The 15,865-nt window shown below is 44.6% G+C and overlaps 2 protein-coding genes across 5 annotated transcripts in view; one reads left to right on the forward strand and one right to left on the reverse strand.

The window, feature by feature from the left end:
* The window catches only part of glra1 (glycine receptor, alpha 1), a 50,839-nt gene extending 43,289 nt beyond the window's left edge, over positions 1–7,550 (forward strand). For all 3 annotated transcript variants that reach the window (XM_049028875.1, XM_049028876.1, XM_049028877.1), the window contains one exon: positions 3,847–7,550. In XM_049028875.1, the coding sequence (XP_048884832.1) occupies positions 3,847–4,134 (288 nt within the window). In that variant the 3' untranslated portion in view covers positions 4,135–7,550. The remainder of the gene's footprint in view (positions 1–3,846) is intronic.
* Positions 7,551–9,139: 1,589 nt separating this feature from the next.
* On the reverse strand, positions 9,140–15,394 carry g3bp1 (GTPase activating protein (SH3 domain) binding protein 1). Of its 2 annotated transcripts, none has more exons than XM_049028874.1 (12): positions 15,237–15,394; positions 13,744–13,860; positions 13,562–13,643; positions 12,718–12,891; positions 12,357–12,447; positions 12,167–12,257; positions 11,707–11,920; positions 10,875–10,976; positions 10,422–10,539; positions 10,211–10,336; positions 10,004–10,113; positions 9,140–9,916 (listed from the first exon to the last, which is right to left on the reverse strand). In XM_049028874.1, the coding sequence occupies exons 2-12, from the start codon at positions 13,836–13,838 to the stop codon at positions 9,686–9,688; spliced, it is 1,434 nt and encodes a 477-aa protein (XP_048884831.1). In that variant the 5' UTR covers positions 13,839–13,860; positions 15,237–15,394; the 3' UTR covers positions 9,140–9,685. The 2 variants fall into 2 exon arrangements, with proteins under 2 accessions (XP_048884831.1, XP_048884830.1); XM_049028873.1 differs by lacking the exon at positions 15,237–15,394 and adding an exon at positions 14,546–14,673.
* Between the last annotated feature and the right edge of the window lie 471 nt (positions 15,395–15,865).

Below are 15,865 nucleotides of genomic sequence, written 5' to 3' on the forward strand. Positions count from 1 at the left end.
CAGACATTTCAGAGAAGGTGCGGGATTCTCTCCGACATCGGCGCTCAGGAGACGTCTTTGTTAGTAATAACGTCGACGTCCCTCCCAGGTCCTTCTGTTTGTTAAAGCTGAAATTGCTGACCTGCTTCATGTTAAAAAAACACAGAAAAATACTGAATGTTTACGTACGCACTCGGAATTAATTTGTAATGTAATGTCTATATCGATGTAGGACAATCAGTGCAAAACTGACTTTGGTGCGTTTTATGTTTTATCAAATGAATGTTGATTGTTTAGATGTGCGCAGATTAATTCAAATACTAACCAAGCTACATTGTTTTTATCGACCTTATGATATAACTGTGATGGGTATCCCTGTTCCTGTGTATCTGCTTAAGCATTCGAGCTCCACTGTGCAGCTTTGAGATGAAGCTAAATGCATGTTTCTGAAATTTGGCAGCCTGGTATATTGGGAGTATGCGGCGTCAACAGCGAAATACCGGCCGTTCATTTTGGAAAACGATGACTGATAGGGGCCGTGTGTAAGATATCAGTACTGTGACAAACGCCCACACATCCGCACAGCCAGCGCGTGTCCCAGCTGGCTGGGGTCCCTCACCAGAAGCGTGGGTATCCATGTTTCAATACGGCGCTGATACGAGATGTTGAAAATGGTGAGGAACAGGGTACAGGCCAGCAAGACCGGTCTCTAACATCCCAGAATAAAGGATGGGGGGGGGGGTTTGTTTGAGGCCTTATTTGGCGGGACGGTAGCTTGGTTACTTGTCCGCAGTGTCACGCCTCTTAATCTCTGCCGTTAATCAACTCGGAAATGGCAGTGACATGAGCGTATGAGTCACAGGCGAACCCTGCGCCGGGTGTAGGTAGGGAGGGGGCCCTTGACGGCAATAAAAACGCCCCCCCCCCCCCGTCCCCCATTTTTATTGCCCTCCAGTTTCAGAGTTGAGAATGCGAGCACGTAGTGATGCAGGGTGGGGGGCGGGACGTGAGCTCAGCTGTAATGGCGCATTCCTGATTAAGGTGGAAGGCAATGAATCGGGGTAGGCCATGATAGGGCAGCTGGGGGGGGCGACAGAAAGAGCCAGATCCTCTTTAAAGGCCCACGTCACGTCGCAGGGCCCGGCGCATAAATCACACAGTGGGGAGAAATGAAGGAGGCCGTCCGCGGTAAACGCAAATGGCGGACCAGGGGCCCCTGAAGGACAGAGGGAGGAGGGGGCGGCTGGCAGCGCCGGCATCTTGGCAGAACTCGGGCCGAATCTTCCCATCCTTTTTCCGTGTACCGATTCCGCCTGACTTCCACGTGCCCCGTTATAAATGTGCAGACATAACGACAAGGACGGCAAAAGTGGAAAAAAACGGCTAAAAATGGATCGGTGTCGCAACAGAGGGTGGGTCCCGATTTAGTAAGAAAACAGAAAAAAAACACACACAGCCCCGGCCTGTCACAGAAAATCCAGCTTAAACCGAAAAGGTAAAGGTGAATCGGGCGAACAGCTTCCCCTGCCTCCTTTTTATCCGTGCAAGATGCCGCGAAGAATTCTTTTGGTCAGCAGAAATCTTGCATGATAAATTCAGTATAACTTTTTGTTTTGCATGTAGCATAGAAAGGAGATATAAGGAAGCATTTGTGCCAAGGAGATGAAAACTCTCCAGGAGTCAATCGACGGAAGCAGAACCTGCGGCCTGTCGGACTCACTGAGCCTGCTCTGGCTGTACCCACAATTCCACATCCCTAGAAGCTGTATCCACATCTCTATACAAATGAGATCAACAGAATCACGCTGCTGTTTGATAGCATATACAATTCTGGTTTAAATTGTTGGAACCCCTGAACAACTGAAAATGAAACTCTGTATCATCAGAATATGACGTCCACAGCATTAAAGGCACCCTTCCCTAGTATTTGGTTGCAACCCCCTTGGTAACAATGACAGCCTCCAAAAAATTCTTGTAATTCTATACTGGTAATTTCTCACACTTTTCAGGTGGTTCTTGACAAGTCCATGAACAGCAAACTTATTAATAACATTGCAGACTGTTGAAACAGGGATACCATGGTCTTTGGGGGTGGCTTTGTACCCTTTAGACAGCTCTTGAAAGTTTGCAGGACAGCTTCTCCCAATGGTAGATTTCAGCTGCTTCCAAAGATTTTCAATTGGATTGAGATCAGGACTCACAGTTTATAAGAGTCCAGATTACTTTTTCAGCCATGTGCTTTTGGCTGTGTGCTTTGGATCCTTGTCTTGCTGGAGGACCCATGATCTACAACCCAAACCTAGTTTTCTAACACTGGGTAGCACATTTCAGTATAAGATAGCTCAGTAATCCTGATTTCATTATTCCATTAATATGCAACAAGCAGTCCTACAACATTATAGATCCTCCACAGATTCTAGTTTACTGTAGGTAGGGAGTAATTCCCTGGACTGCCTCATAGCTCAAGGGGCTGAAACCCTCTGGTCATGGGTTCGAAGCTGTCTAGAGAGCAGCTTCAGTTGTTTTGGGGGGTGGTGTGTGGCTCAGTGGGCTAGTCTCGCTAGTGCCTGTGATCAGAAGGTTGCCGGTTCAAGCTCGGCCTCAGTATGTCTCCCAGGCCCTTAATCCCCAGCTCCCATCGGAGCTGCTATGGGTGGTTTCCCTTCGTGGCCAGCTTGCTTTCACCTACAGAGAACAAGTTGAAGGAAGTGTAAAGAGAATTTCCCCACAGGGATCAATAAAGTATCTGTTTTCCACATAAGCCTTGTTTTGTTTTGTTGCCCGTAAATCACTGGCCTGCAATGCCAATGAGCTTTACTTTGGTTTCATCTGTCCATAGAACATTTTTCCATAAAGTGCTTCTTGGTTTAATGTGCAGTGTATGGTGCAGGATGAACACATCAATCCAGATTGTTCTCTGTACATATTAAGTGCCATTTTTTCAGTTCGCAACAACCTTCGAAAGCTTCTCTGATCAATTTTGCTCTTCACACCATGCCCCGGGAGGTTCTGGACAGTTCCGTGAGCAGCAGACTTCTTAATACCATGGAAGACTGTTGAAACAGGAATGCCAAGGTCTTCGGAGATGGCCTGGTACCCTTTAGAATTTGTACGCTTGGAGATCATATTATTCCTGATGCTTTCAGATAGTTCTCACTTTCATCTTTAACAATGTCGAAAAGGAACAGGGACTAAAAGTGACCCTTTAAAGCATTAAGGCCATCGTTCTTTGGATAAAGCAAGTCATGTGAACATTCCTATTTTTGTAATTTTTCTCTCGTTCTTATTGATTTGTGCTTTGCTGCTCGGTATCAAACATATGACTTTCATATAAATATGAAGCTGATTCCCTGCACTTTTTTTCAAGAGAAATTATATGTGATGTACATAAGATTCAGGAGTGCTGCTGACGTTCACCAGAACTATAAAAGCCAAATTGTTTAACTTTTTCCTTTTTAAGGTACAGAAGTATGAAAATGTGTTGTTTACATATTTTTATAGAGTATCAGCTGCTCTAAAAGTATTTTATGGCTTTTTGCTGTTACTTTCATATCTATTTTTTATTTAACCAAGGAAATCAAAAAGCACGTAATAAACATTTTATAAGCTAGATACTCAGCGGGCACTAAGGTGAATTACAGGTTCACCTTACAGCTTACAGCTATTTTGTTACAGGAGTATTTCTGGTTGAGTATTTTCTGCAGGAGTTCCTCAGGATCCTAACCCCCTACAGTTTACTCTCAGTTTACGAATCAGGCAGACCTGTCACCTGATTCCTTCACATATTTTGATTGGTTTGTTTGTTGGCGTGTCTCTGTGGGCAGGGCCTAGTGGGCGGGGTCTTAAGCATGTTGGTGTGTGTTGCAGGAGGATGAGGCTGGGGAGGGCCGTTTCAGCTTTGCCGCCTACGGCATGGGCCCCACCTGCCTGCAGGCCAAGGACGGCATGGCCATCAAGGGCAACAGCAACAATGCTCCATCCTCCGCCAACCCACCGGAGAAGACAGTGGAGGAGATGCGCAAGATCTTCATCGCCCGCGCCAAGCGGATTGACACCGTGTCCCGTGTGGCCTTCCCCCTTGTCTTCCTCATTTTTAACATTTTCTACTGGATCACCTACAAGATAATTCGCAGCGAGGATGTGCACAACCAGTGAGTACCTAGCAGAGGAGGCCATGCCCCCCACGGCCCCTCCCACCCAAAACCCCGCCCTCACCACGCCCACACGCTTCTGGCGGGACCTTTCTGCAGAGGTATACATCAATATTTGTTGTTTCTCTCTCTAACCCCCCCCAACCCCCTTTTTTTCTGAGTAATCCGGACTTGTGCAATAGCAATGCAGTAAAATGCATGAAATATGAATGTGGCAATATATTTACTAAAAGAAACATAAATGACAAAAATTAAATATTAGACTTCTATGGACACGTTCAGAAACATTTAAGAACTTCAGCTCTGATGGGATAAGAAATATCCGAAATGAAGGCGATGCTCTTCCAAGACCTTTTTGCGACTGCAAGTCATAAATCCCGCATTACATGAATTATAAGGGCAAAACCTACTGCACTGTAATATATACTTAGTATATATATTTACTGAAATGTACAAACTGATATTTCTTCGACGCTAGGCAGTTGGAATTGGGACTTTCAGAGGCTTTGAAACCGTTCGGTGCTTCCAACAATAACGCGATGCAGAAGACACACGGCGAATCGTCCTATATATGGAAATCTGCTTTAATGTGTGTATTTCGCGCAGTTGTCAACGCTTCCCCTCACCACACCTTTCTATCCCTAGCCAAAAACTGAAACTTAATGGGGTTAACACCGAGCTAATCGAAAGCTTGACCAATGTGGATCAAAGATATGCTGTTTAAACAAGCCGTCGATATACACGTGTCCCTTTGTCGATTCTTGATTTAAATTATTTATTTGGTATTTGTAACGCTGTGCCAAGTTTACCTCACTTTTTCTGTAATGCCAAACCTGTTTTTTGTCTGTTTTCGGTACCTTGGTATGATTAAGTAGGCCTATATGTCAGGACTGTTGCATTTTAAACTAGTTTAGTCGTTTACTCGTTTGTTTCGTGTTCAGTGTCATTTTGCTGCTTTAAATCGGGGATAAGCTGCCGGTTTATTTGCCTGGCCGCAGGCGTCCGTGCAGTGAGCCGCCGATCACAAGCACCCATCGGCCTCGTTAACAGCATCACGTGCTTCCTATGTCTCCATGCTTCACACGCAGACAGACTCAATTTAAAGTCACGAGTTCGACAACGGCGTGGTTATTTTAACAGAGGTTCAGAACATATTGAGGTGTACAGGCAGCAATTCCCACTACTAAGGTTGTAGTGCAGTTTCCCAAACCATCTTTCACACCAATGAAAACCTATTTGTTCCCATCACTTTAATCCTTTATAAAAATATTAACTATAAACATGAAACGCCCACGTGCAAGTTAAAATGTGTTCAGTACGGTTGGTTTAAAAACTGGCTTTAAAAGCAAGTATTTTATGACAGTGTAATCTGCTGTCGTTCAGATATGTTTTACAATATATCTTTAAACAAAGGTTACACCTAAAACACTGAAATTGTAAGTGTTGGATAAAGGATTTCTATGCAATGCACACAGAATAGAATTACGCTTTAACTGACAGATCTTAACAACATGGTCAGACATAAACGTTTAGGAGCTATTCCCGAACTGATTTCTAGCGATGATTTAAATTGAGAAAGAAGACCGAAAGTCCACGAAAAGCTAACACTTCAAATATGTTTTAACTATGCATGGCAAATGGTATGCAACGTTAGGTTTGACTTTGATCTACGATACTTATTGTCAAATTAGTTGTCCTGCCCCCGCTCGACTTGGTTGAAAACCAAAGATTAATTTTACTATGCTTTTGTCTGCGTCTTCCTTAGTGTGGACATGCATTATAATCAAATGCTCCACGTTTATAAGACAAACATGTTTATTTTGTCCCAATTTAATTTTATTCATATTTTGTAATTGATTCATTTTCACCCACGTACAAGGGTTGCTCAAAAAGAGTGAAATATGCCTTTAACAGCATCTGTCCATTCACTGGGGGACATTTAGAAAGTCACCGTTTACTAGTATGTCGTATTTTTTTTATCATTTAAACCTCATTTTTAAATGTATGTATATCAGTAACTCAAAGCAAAACGGAGACTGAGATTAAAACTGGCTGCAAAGGCGGTACAATGGCGTAGTTTGCAGTTAAACAGGAAATGAACCGTCAGTCTTCCGAGTCAGTTGCATTTGTTTCATCTCATCGACTTGAATGCTGCTACAAATGTCATTGTTTCTAAAACGTAGCCCTAATTTAATACACTTAATTATACCGAAGCTAAGCGGAGAATGTAAGAGTGAAATGTTGTGTGTGTGTGTGTGTGTGTGTGTGTCTTGGAATGGACTAAAAGGGCGGCGTGGGGTTATTATTATATTTACTTACTATGTTTAAAACCAACTCCAATAACAGCATCCCTCCTAAATAAACGTGACCCATCCATATTAACTTGAAGAAAGAGCATGATCAGTTACGCTCATGTGACCCAGTTCCTAAACAGCGCTGTGTACATATATAAACACATACGAACACAATAAGGGCATTACCAGGCGGATTATTCAAAGGATCACACCCCTCCTTTACATGAACGCTGATTTTGTTTGATTGCACCTGTTCTAGTTTGGTCAATTGTGCCCCCCGCCACCACCAAATGTACAGGTAAAAATATCAGTAGGCCATAATTGTAACTGAATACTGCCGCCCAATAACTAAAATGGTGTTAAACGAAGCCACATTTTCCAAGGCTCTCAGACATCGTTAACAACGAGACGATTTTACGATATGAAAAAATATATGCAAACGTAAATGTACTGGAAAAATACAAATTGATTTAAAATATTTGTTCTCAGAGCACAAAGGCTGTATTTGATTTGAGAAGCACGCGTTTTTGTAATCTCCCTCAAAATGTCGTTACAAGAATTCTTATTACATATATATAAAAAAAGAATCTTTGAGTACGCAAAGTCCAGTGTTTCAAAACGTCTAATATTGATTGCTACAACTGCAGTGAATGGAATTGCTGAAACTAATGTCCCTGAAATCATTCATTGCTGGCTTTCATCTATTGAAAAGAAAAGGCGTTTTACTTTGCACAAGTATGGCCTTAATTTTGTCATTTTAATTTGCTTATAATGTGTCTTGGCACAAAGTGCATATCTTACTTTGCCATAATACCAGAATCCCAATTTATTCTTCAGTTCCATTTATAATTCTGGAAAACAGCTAATATTTTGCATGTATAGAATACTAAAAAAATAACAATGGCAGATATTTTTGGCTTGTTCAAAAATGTGAGCTATTTGAAGAAAAAAGGAATGTAAAATTTCTGCTCTATCTGTATATAACTATTTATTGAAATGTCATAATATGTATTCAAATTATAATTAAATTTTATGAGAAAAATCCCCTACCTGTTTTCGAAAAATTGTCAAGGTTGTTGGAATTCAGATTTTGTTTATTGTTGCTCAGTTCAAGAAGATCTGTGTAATCTTGAGATTAAAAATACACAATAAAAAAAACGTATGTAGACTGTATTTATTCAAAGTGTACAACAATCGTCCAACCTAGTAAACCGTTTTCTCTCTGATGATCAGTGTAAATATTTATAGTGAATATTGCACTGACAGACTGAAGCACTGAGTGTTTTGCTGAAAGGCTTTATCTATGGACAGGGCATTTTACCAGTTGAATACATGTAACAATGTTTAGAGTGGTTCACAATACATGCAATCACTTTCAAAAATCTGGCTGAACATTTTCAAGGGATCTGAATTACCTTTGCATTGCCTTCATCCTTAGATTCAAGACACAGATATGCACACCACTATTTCATACCGGCTTTAGGGTTATTCTTCATCTGAACAAGTTCAGAATGGAGATTATCCAAATAACGGACTCCTAATTTACATTGCTGCACCTTTAACAATTGTACAGGAACAAAACGTGCATGCCTCAGTCCAGAAAAGACTTTTGCCCAAAAGCTTCTAGTTTCCGATTTCTGTTCTCCGCATACATTCCATTATCATATTAAGAGTAACGCAAAATGGGACACAGGGCAGCTCAAACTTAGTTTCCAGGTGCAAACACTACTATGCGGGCCATTCTAAAGCAGCATTTCCCAACCCAGTCTTTAGGGAGCCACAATGTGTCCATGTTTATGCTCCCTTCCAGACAGTCCACATTTTTGCTCCCTGTTCCATCACTGGATTGTCTCACAGGATTTTCAACAGAATTAGCTTTTAGCAGTACCTTTGATTCATCTAAACCAGGGTTGCCAAATTTTAGTCTTAGAGGACCAGAATGCAACACAACTCCTTCCTATATACACAGACGGGAAACACAAGGTTGTCAGACGCCGAACTGTAAGATGCACACGGTGGGAGATTTACACACGTCGTGTGTATTTAGCGATTGGACCTGTTACACACAAGACACAGGCAAACACGCGCGCAAGGAGAAAATGCAACCATTAACAATACAAGGGTTAAGGACTGTTAATGAAGAGCATTATTTCCCCGGCAAGCAAGTCTCCATGTTCCTCTCTGCCCCCGCGGTGCCTCAGTCCGCCTGTCGTCACACTATATTTTGTTTAAGTTTTTAGTATAAAAACCAGAAAATTAAAAATCATTTGGTAGACCTGTGAACGAATTAATTGAATTTCACTGCTTTAGGGGGAAAAAACAACCCTGGTTCACATACAAAATTGGTTCATGATCACTTTCCTGGAACGGATTGTGTTCGTGAACCACGGGTACCACTGTACTAAGCCTAATAAATTAGCCGATTAAGGCGAGTTTGAGCATGGAAATCTCCAAACTGGGAACTGGGAAACCCTGATCTAACCTCATCCAGCTTGTTTTAGCAGTGACCAAAAGACCCATTTCAGCATGAAGCAAGACCAATTCGCCATCTTAAGCCTGAGAGAACGGAACCCTCCTTTCCTAGGGGTGGTTATAACCGTAATTCTTTTTTTTTTTAAAGACTGAAATACTCGCTTTTAAATAGACAGAAGACTCCAGAAGACATTCATAGCAGATCAGAAAAAGCAGCAATAAGGGCTCATTTCAAACTGGGAATAGACGCCAAAGCAAATCTACACTTTATTTGTACATAAGTGGAATGGGATAAATAGAAGGCACAAGCATTTGTTTTTACAAAAACAATGAAATCATTTAGACCTAATTATGAACCAGACAGTGGTTTGACCTAAAAAAAAAAAAAAAAAAGTTTGCATTAAAAGTCGAATTTGGTTCATTCATTAGCTCAGTTGTTAAAATGCTGCCTGTCAGATACCATTTAGCTGTGTGTTGAAAATATTCTGTGCTTGGGGGGGGGACTCTGAGAGGGGAAGGTAGCAATACACAGGATTGCCCAAGTAGTAAAAACACGTTCCTTTAAGAAACAGAGAACGTTAAAACCAGTCCAGGTTGTCGATTCAAGTAGCTGTACCCCCTCCCCCCTCGTAATTACAAGTTCAGAACTTAAAAACCAGCCAGAAGAGAAGAGAAGTCCAAATCAGGTTGGGATCATATTTACAAAACCCCAGAACTGAAGATGAGATAAGCTGGGCCAGAAGTCACCCGTGCCCCTCGGCTCAGAGTGCGGCCGATGCCAAAAGCCCGTCACTGGCGCTGGCCGCTGTAGCGGCTGTCCCCGGACCCGGTGCCTCGCCCAGCACCGAAGCTGGGCTTCTGGGCCGCGGCTCCACGGCTGGGCGGGCCCCTGATGCCTCCGGGTCGGTCCCGCGGGCCACCAGGGCCCCTGGGCCGGGTGTCCCGACGTTCCCCCTCCCGGGCCGAACGGGTTTTCTTCTCCTCCACGTTCAAGCGGACCTCTCCGCGGAACTTGATAGGCTGAAACGGAAATGGCGACACTAAAGTGAGGCTGCCAGACAGCGCGGGGCTGACGCCTGCTCCGGACAGGGACGGCCCGAAACATACCCGGCTGTTAAGGATCTTCTGCACGGGCTCCGAATCGTCGAACACGACGAACCCAAAGTTGGGCAGCTTGCCGCCGCTGTTGATCCGTAGTTCCAGAACGGTGCCATATTCTAAGAGGTTCCGGAAACACAGCAGGTGAGTAACAAGAAGATTAGTGGGGGGGGGGGGGGGGGGGGGCGAGATCAAGATTTAGTGACCCCAACTCACGTTCAAAGAACTCCTTGAGGTCAGCCTTGTCCACGTCGTGCGGCACATTGCCCACAAAGAGCTGCTGGCTGTCGGGATACCTCACCACTCGTCGTACCTCCGAATCGCCAGCCTCACCGTCTCGAGCTGGAAGACAACGACGGGGCTCAAACACGCACAGAGGCAGCACAGGCATCAGGATCCAGGACATGAAGCTGGGGGCTGCGCATACCTCCGGGCCGAGGGCCTCTGTGTGCTGGTGGGGGCCCTGCCCTTTGCTCACGGGGCCGCTGATCCCGCTGTGGTCTCTGTGGTACACTCTGGGCTTCCGTCTTCACTTCCACCCGGGGCTACGACAATTGATTTTAAATCAGATTATTCAAGTGCTTGTCATTGTGTAACAACAAAAGTTACTTGTATGACAACCTCAAAGTGCATTAATAAATATAAAGCTAAAAACAAAATCGTACAAAATGTCAAAAACATATGTAAAGACACCATATACAATGTTAAATGAACACATTATTTCTAACCAGAACCAGATTGTACCAGTGCACAGCAACAAACTTCACAATTTACACTTATGAGACACTGGACAAAGACCACAATATTTCTCAAGACCTAGAACCTGACCCAAATTACACCCAACCACCATGGCAACACTCAGGTGACACGCGGAACGTACCTGTACTGCTGGGACCTTGACCACATGAGGTGGGATTCCTGAGACTGGGACCACACCGCCAGGCGGAATATTCTTACTGGTTACAGAGGCCCAAGAAAAAGGCTGTGGACAAGTCAGGAAATCCAGTGATTACGATGAGAAGAGATCGAGTGCGACCGTATGACACGTCAAGACCGGAAGCAGCACTTCTCAACTCGCTGGGCTTCATTTAACCTTACTAGATGATATTCAGATATTATTCAGATAGATTCATAGAGGTAAAACCAAAAACACCTGCTCATTTACAAACAACTCAACCTTCCTACAGGTATTTCAACATTTTCGTTCTAGAAAAACATGGTTTGTTTAAACACGTCAGAATCCCATAATGCCGTGATCGATGGTCTGGCAGGATCTATACCAACGCAAAATTGCGCATTTCTACCCTCCCACTGTCACCACTCCCAGCATTCTTGGCGAATTTCTGACACACCCTCATGCGCCACCACCTCCCCACTCTCCGGCACTGCGAGGAGAACGTCCCTAAACGAAATGCTTCAAGGGAAACCAGAGACCGGCACATCAGCCATTAGTGACACTCGACACCAGCTGAAAAAGCCACCCTAATTTCGGCATGCGCTCGCCTATTTAGGGCGGTGTCGATCGCTTTTATCAAGCTGTAACCTGACCAATGAGAATGCGTCATGGCAAACACTAAAAAAGCGGAACCTAGGAACACTGGAGGAGGATTCCGGCTGAACTCCCAAGCTAAATATAGAACAACTCAGTAAAGGGATTCATTTAACGGGTCCATTTGTTGGCAGTCTTGCCGAGCGGGGTGGGGTGAACATACCCTAGTCTCCTCCGGCATGGCAGGTGGAGGGTCTGCGGGGGTAGGGGAGGACGGGCACTTCTCTGCCTGCTCCTCCACGGGGGGCTCGGGTGCGGATTCCAACTCCTGTTTCAGTTCCGCGGTGACCTGCTCCGGTTCTGCCTCCCGCTCAGGCTCGTGCACAGGTTCCGCCTCCGGCTCAGGCTCAGGGGTGATGGTGCCCTCCGGTTCCACACTGAAACAGCACATGCTTTAGTCAGCCACCAACAGCTGAGGCAAGTCATCCGGGGTCAGAGGCTCCACATGCAGGTGCCTGCTGGACAGAATCTTCATGATCTAATTCACAGTTTCATATTGAGTTCAATTAAGCCACGTGAAAACAGTCAAATGCATATCATCGTCTCACCCATCTTCACTAATTACCAGCAAGGCAGCAGAAACAGCTCAATACATCCAAATAACCAGAAAGTAGCTCATATACCATGGTGTCTGGTAAAATTCTGCAGATTCTTCTTGTACACCCTCTGGTGAGTTAGCCCTCTCTTCCAGCTCCTCCACATCTTCTTCAGACTCTGCAAATAAAGTGCTGACTGAAAATCCTCCAGAGCTTCATAGGACAGATAAGCAGGAACACACATCCAGCACGATCTGATTCTAACCAACCGTCTCACCTTCAGGAGGCTCGGAATCAGAATCGGCAAAAATCTCATCCTGATAGCGGAAAACGTCATTGTGTACGTAGAACTTGTTTGCCACGGTTCCCTGGAAAAAGCAGCCATTCATAGATTGTGTTAGCGAAACAGCCTGTCCTTGAGGTTAGTCTCCGTGGAGAACTTCAACTGTAGAAGCCCAGATCTGTCTGCTGCCCAGCACTCTGCCAGCAGGGGGTGCTAGAGATCTCATAAGACATGAAGCTTCTGCATCTAGAGGATTTCCTTGGTGTGAGCCACCATTAAACTTACAAGATATCAAACTTAGTCTCTTCACGGTACTGATCAAGACAACCAGGGAGGGGTAATCAAGCCAGCATACCTCCGGGGCCAGAACGAAGGTCTGCATGAACTTCCTCATGGGCTGCATGTTGTTGGACAGCTCGCCCATGACCTGGACCACCACCCCCTCGCTCAGGGTGGCGTGGGCGTCCACGTGCCGGATCTTGGTGTGGCAGTCCCGGAAGCCCAACGCCATAACTTTCTTGTGGATTTCCTGGAAGGTGAAACAGCGATTTCAGCCTGTCGCAGTCACTGTGCATGTAGTCTCATCGAAACATTTAGCCTGAAGCGGCAAGTCAATAAGCTGACTCCGGCAACATGCTAGGACACGTTTCTGAAGTGTCTAAGCATGTCACACATATTAAAACTGTTTTTGCCATACACATTTACGGGCTGTGACGCTTTACACTGCACAATGCCTTTTCTCAAAGCCCATCCTCTTCTACATCAACCTGCAACAGTAGATCCTGCTTCACGATCAGCTTTTTTTCTGATCCACAGTCCACCAGAAATTTATCACTGGGATCAATAGGCCATCTGAAATCTTGCTTCTGTGACAACCCTACACTGTCCAACATGAAGCCACAGCCTTCCAACCCTCTACCATTTCTATTCCTCGCTTTTGGTGTCCCCCGAGAACCAATTCAAAGAGGCATAGTAGTATAGAACAGTCAGATACAGGGCATAAATCATAAACCAAGAGAGAAGAGTTAATGTGTCACACCATACAAGCCGGCATTTGAAGGCGTGTACTTCCATTACAGCAAACATAGAATATTAACCCAGATGGGCAATTTTCAAACTTGAGGGTGGAAATTGCAACACACTTCTTGCTAATAATATATGATGCGGTGAATAAGACACCTGATTGGTTGGGTACTTACGGCCTGCCCATAAACTGCCTCTGCTGGTTTCCCATTGGTGTCCAATCCTCCATGTACATAAGAGGAGTTCTTGCCGTAAAATCTATTAAAAAATAAAGAATGCATTGTGATTTTCAAGTGTCTACAGCACACTACCATTGTATAACGGAAAAGGAAGTATCAGAGTACTAATGCAGGATTACCTGTGAAGGTAGTCAGGTGCCTGATTGAGGAGTGTGTAGTACTGTCGGACAAACTCTCGCCCGACAAGCTGGGCACTTGGCTTCTCCATCACCATTTCTTTGGTCAGCTGGTTTGGACTACAAACAAAGAGAAACCTAAATTAGGACAATGTAGCAAGGGGGGAAGAAGAGAATTGTGATCGAGTCTCAGATGGTGACAGTCGTCCCAAAAATAAAGTCAATACTCGTGCCAGAAGGTCAGACGACTGGATTATGCGAGAAATCTGCCAACTCCACCTGTTCCGAATCAACCATCTGCTTTTGCAGAAGCCAAGACACCAGCACCCCCACCCCCGCATGAGCTAATCTTAAATGACAACCGGGGCCGCACGGCTCCCCACTATTAGACCGCCGAGGGAGATACGGTGCAGTCGTGCGTTTTCATTAAGACAATCTGCGAGCAGCAACTATATAGATCTATAACAAAGGAAGCTCCATTTTCGACATCCGAGACAGAGAAAGGCCTCGGCCCGACCGCAGTGCAATGTACAACCGGAACCGCTTGACTAGCGTAAATGGCTACCTGGTTAAAAACGGGTCAGCTGCATTTTAAAAATTTACACCAAGAAGAACGTTCTAGAAAGCGATCAGCTGACATCAGAAAGGACCGGATTTGGGTGACTAAATGGCTAACGCGACTAGTACGCGGAACACCGAGCCGTCCGTCCACCGATTTGTCGGAACTGGACGGACAGATAGGTCAACCGGCTCTCGTTTCCGCATTTCAAAACGTGGCCACGCTTCGTAAAAGGCCCTAACGCACCGGTGCGTCTGGCTAGCGGAGACAGTCGATGGGGCACAGAGCACATGGCCCTGGAGGAGACGCTGAGCGGCCATGTTTCCTGCGGCCGCGAGCTCGCAGTGCGGCCTCGAGCCCGGCGACCTCGCGACAAAGCGCGTGCGCCTGTAACTCCCCGTGTGTTATTGCACGCGCCTCGGTCAGGCAACCAAAAATAGATTCTAGACAAATTTACTATATATACACACATACATACAGAAAACAAAATCCACAATTTAACAACTACAACCACTTAGCACGTACGGTCGTTCCGGGAACTACACGCAGCCATTTGGGCGTCTCAAACTTATCAGATTTAAATAATATATCGATGTTCAAATTATAAAAAGTAAATACAAGCCGGTCTAGATTGGGATCATCTATCTTGGTGCGTATCTTAGATTACCTCACTACTACGTGACCTAATGCAGTTACAGCTGGACAACGATTACCAAAACGAATGTGATTTAACCACTGAGTTAATAATATCGAAAGCAATGTAACTATCATTAACTCAAGCCGGATTAAATAACGTTAGTCACTTCGCCTTAGATCTGAACGTATTTCGACCATACTGAGAATATCATGGACTATATACCAGGAATATTCTTGAATAGAAGTCTGCATTTGCAGATTTTATTCTTTTTTTAAATAATTATCAAATAAATAATCTTACCAGAGGATAAGATCTGATATGGGCAGCACTTTACCCACGACCTCCAGGCAGTAAGATTACTGTATTCCGGCAGCCTAAGAGCGTGCTCGACCGGCTTCAGTTATACCGAAGGTACAACCTAATAATGTGTGTGCACGTCCTGTGTGCCCCCCAATGAAGAAACGACGCTGCAATATTTTCGCCAATCAAGAGTGGAGTTTCGCGCAAAGACGCAAAATCCAGCCAATCGGCTTCGGAGTGATGTGTTGGAACGTGTCAACCGATTGGAAAGAATTAAGCAAGTTTCTTTCCAGACAAAAAGAAATAACCAATCGCAAGTGCAAATGAAACGATTGACGTCGGCAAAGAAGTGGGCATCATGGATTTAGCCCGCCTTCTACAAATTTTAGAGAATAGTTCGAGCCGAAAGCCCGCTTCGCTGGCCGGGTTAGTCGCTGTTTCGCGGTAAAAATAGGTTCACAATGACACAATGTTACAAATGATACAAAACATGCAATTTATTATTTATTAAGGTGGGTTGACGCGTTTACTTGTGGATATTTTGTATTACATCACAGGGAACTGTGTCAGAACTATTCTTTAAATGTTGCTTGGGGAGATGAGTGTTTGTATTAAGTACAGCCATTGCA

Source organism: Brienomyrus brachyistius, chromosome 10, assembly GCF_023856365.1.
Source record: "Brienomyrus brachyistius isolate T26 chromosome 10, BBRACH_0.4, whole genome shotgun sequence".
Taxonomy (NCBI): domain Eukaryota; kingdom Metazoa; phylum Chordata; class Actinopteri; order Osteoglossiformes; family Mormyridae; genus Brienomyrus; species Brienomyrus brachyistius.

Bases quoted from the DNA above. Each gene is read 5' to 3' on its own strand.
- g3bp1 (XM_049028873.1), bottom strand. From the start codon at position 14,619: ATGGCCGCTCAGCGTCTCCTCCAGGGCCATGTGCTCTGTGCCCCATCG. The intron at 10,114-10,210 runs GTGAGTTGGGGT...GGAACCTCTTAG, and splicing joins CCTCAAGGAGTTCTTTGAAC to AATATGGCACCGTTCTGGAA. The intron at 9,917-10,003 runs GTATGTTTCGGG...TTTCCGTTTCAG, and splicing joins AGAAGATCCTTAACAGCCGG to CCTATCAAGTTCCGCGGAGA.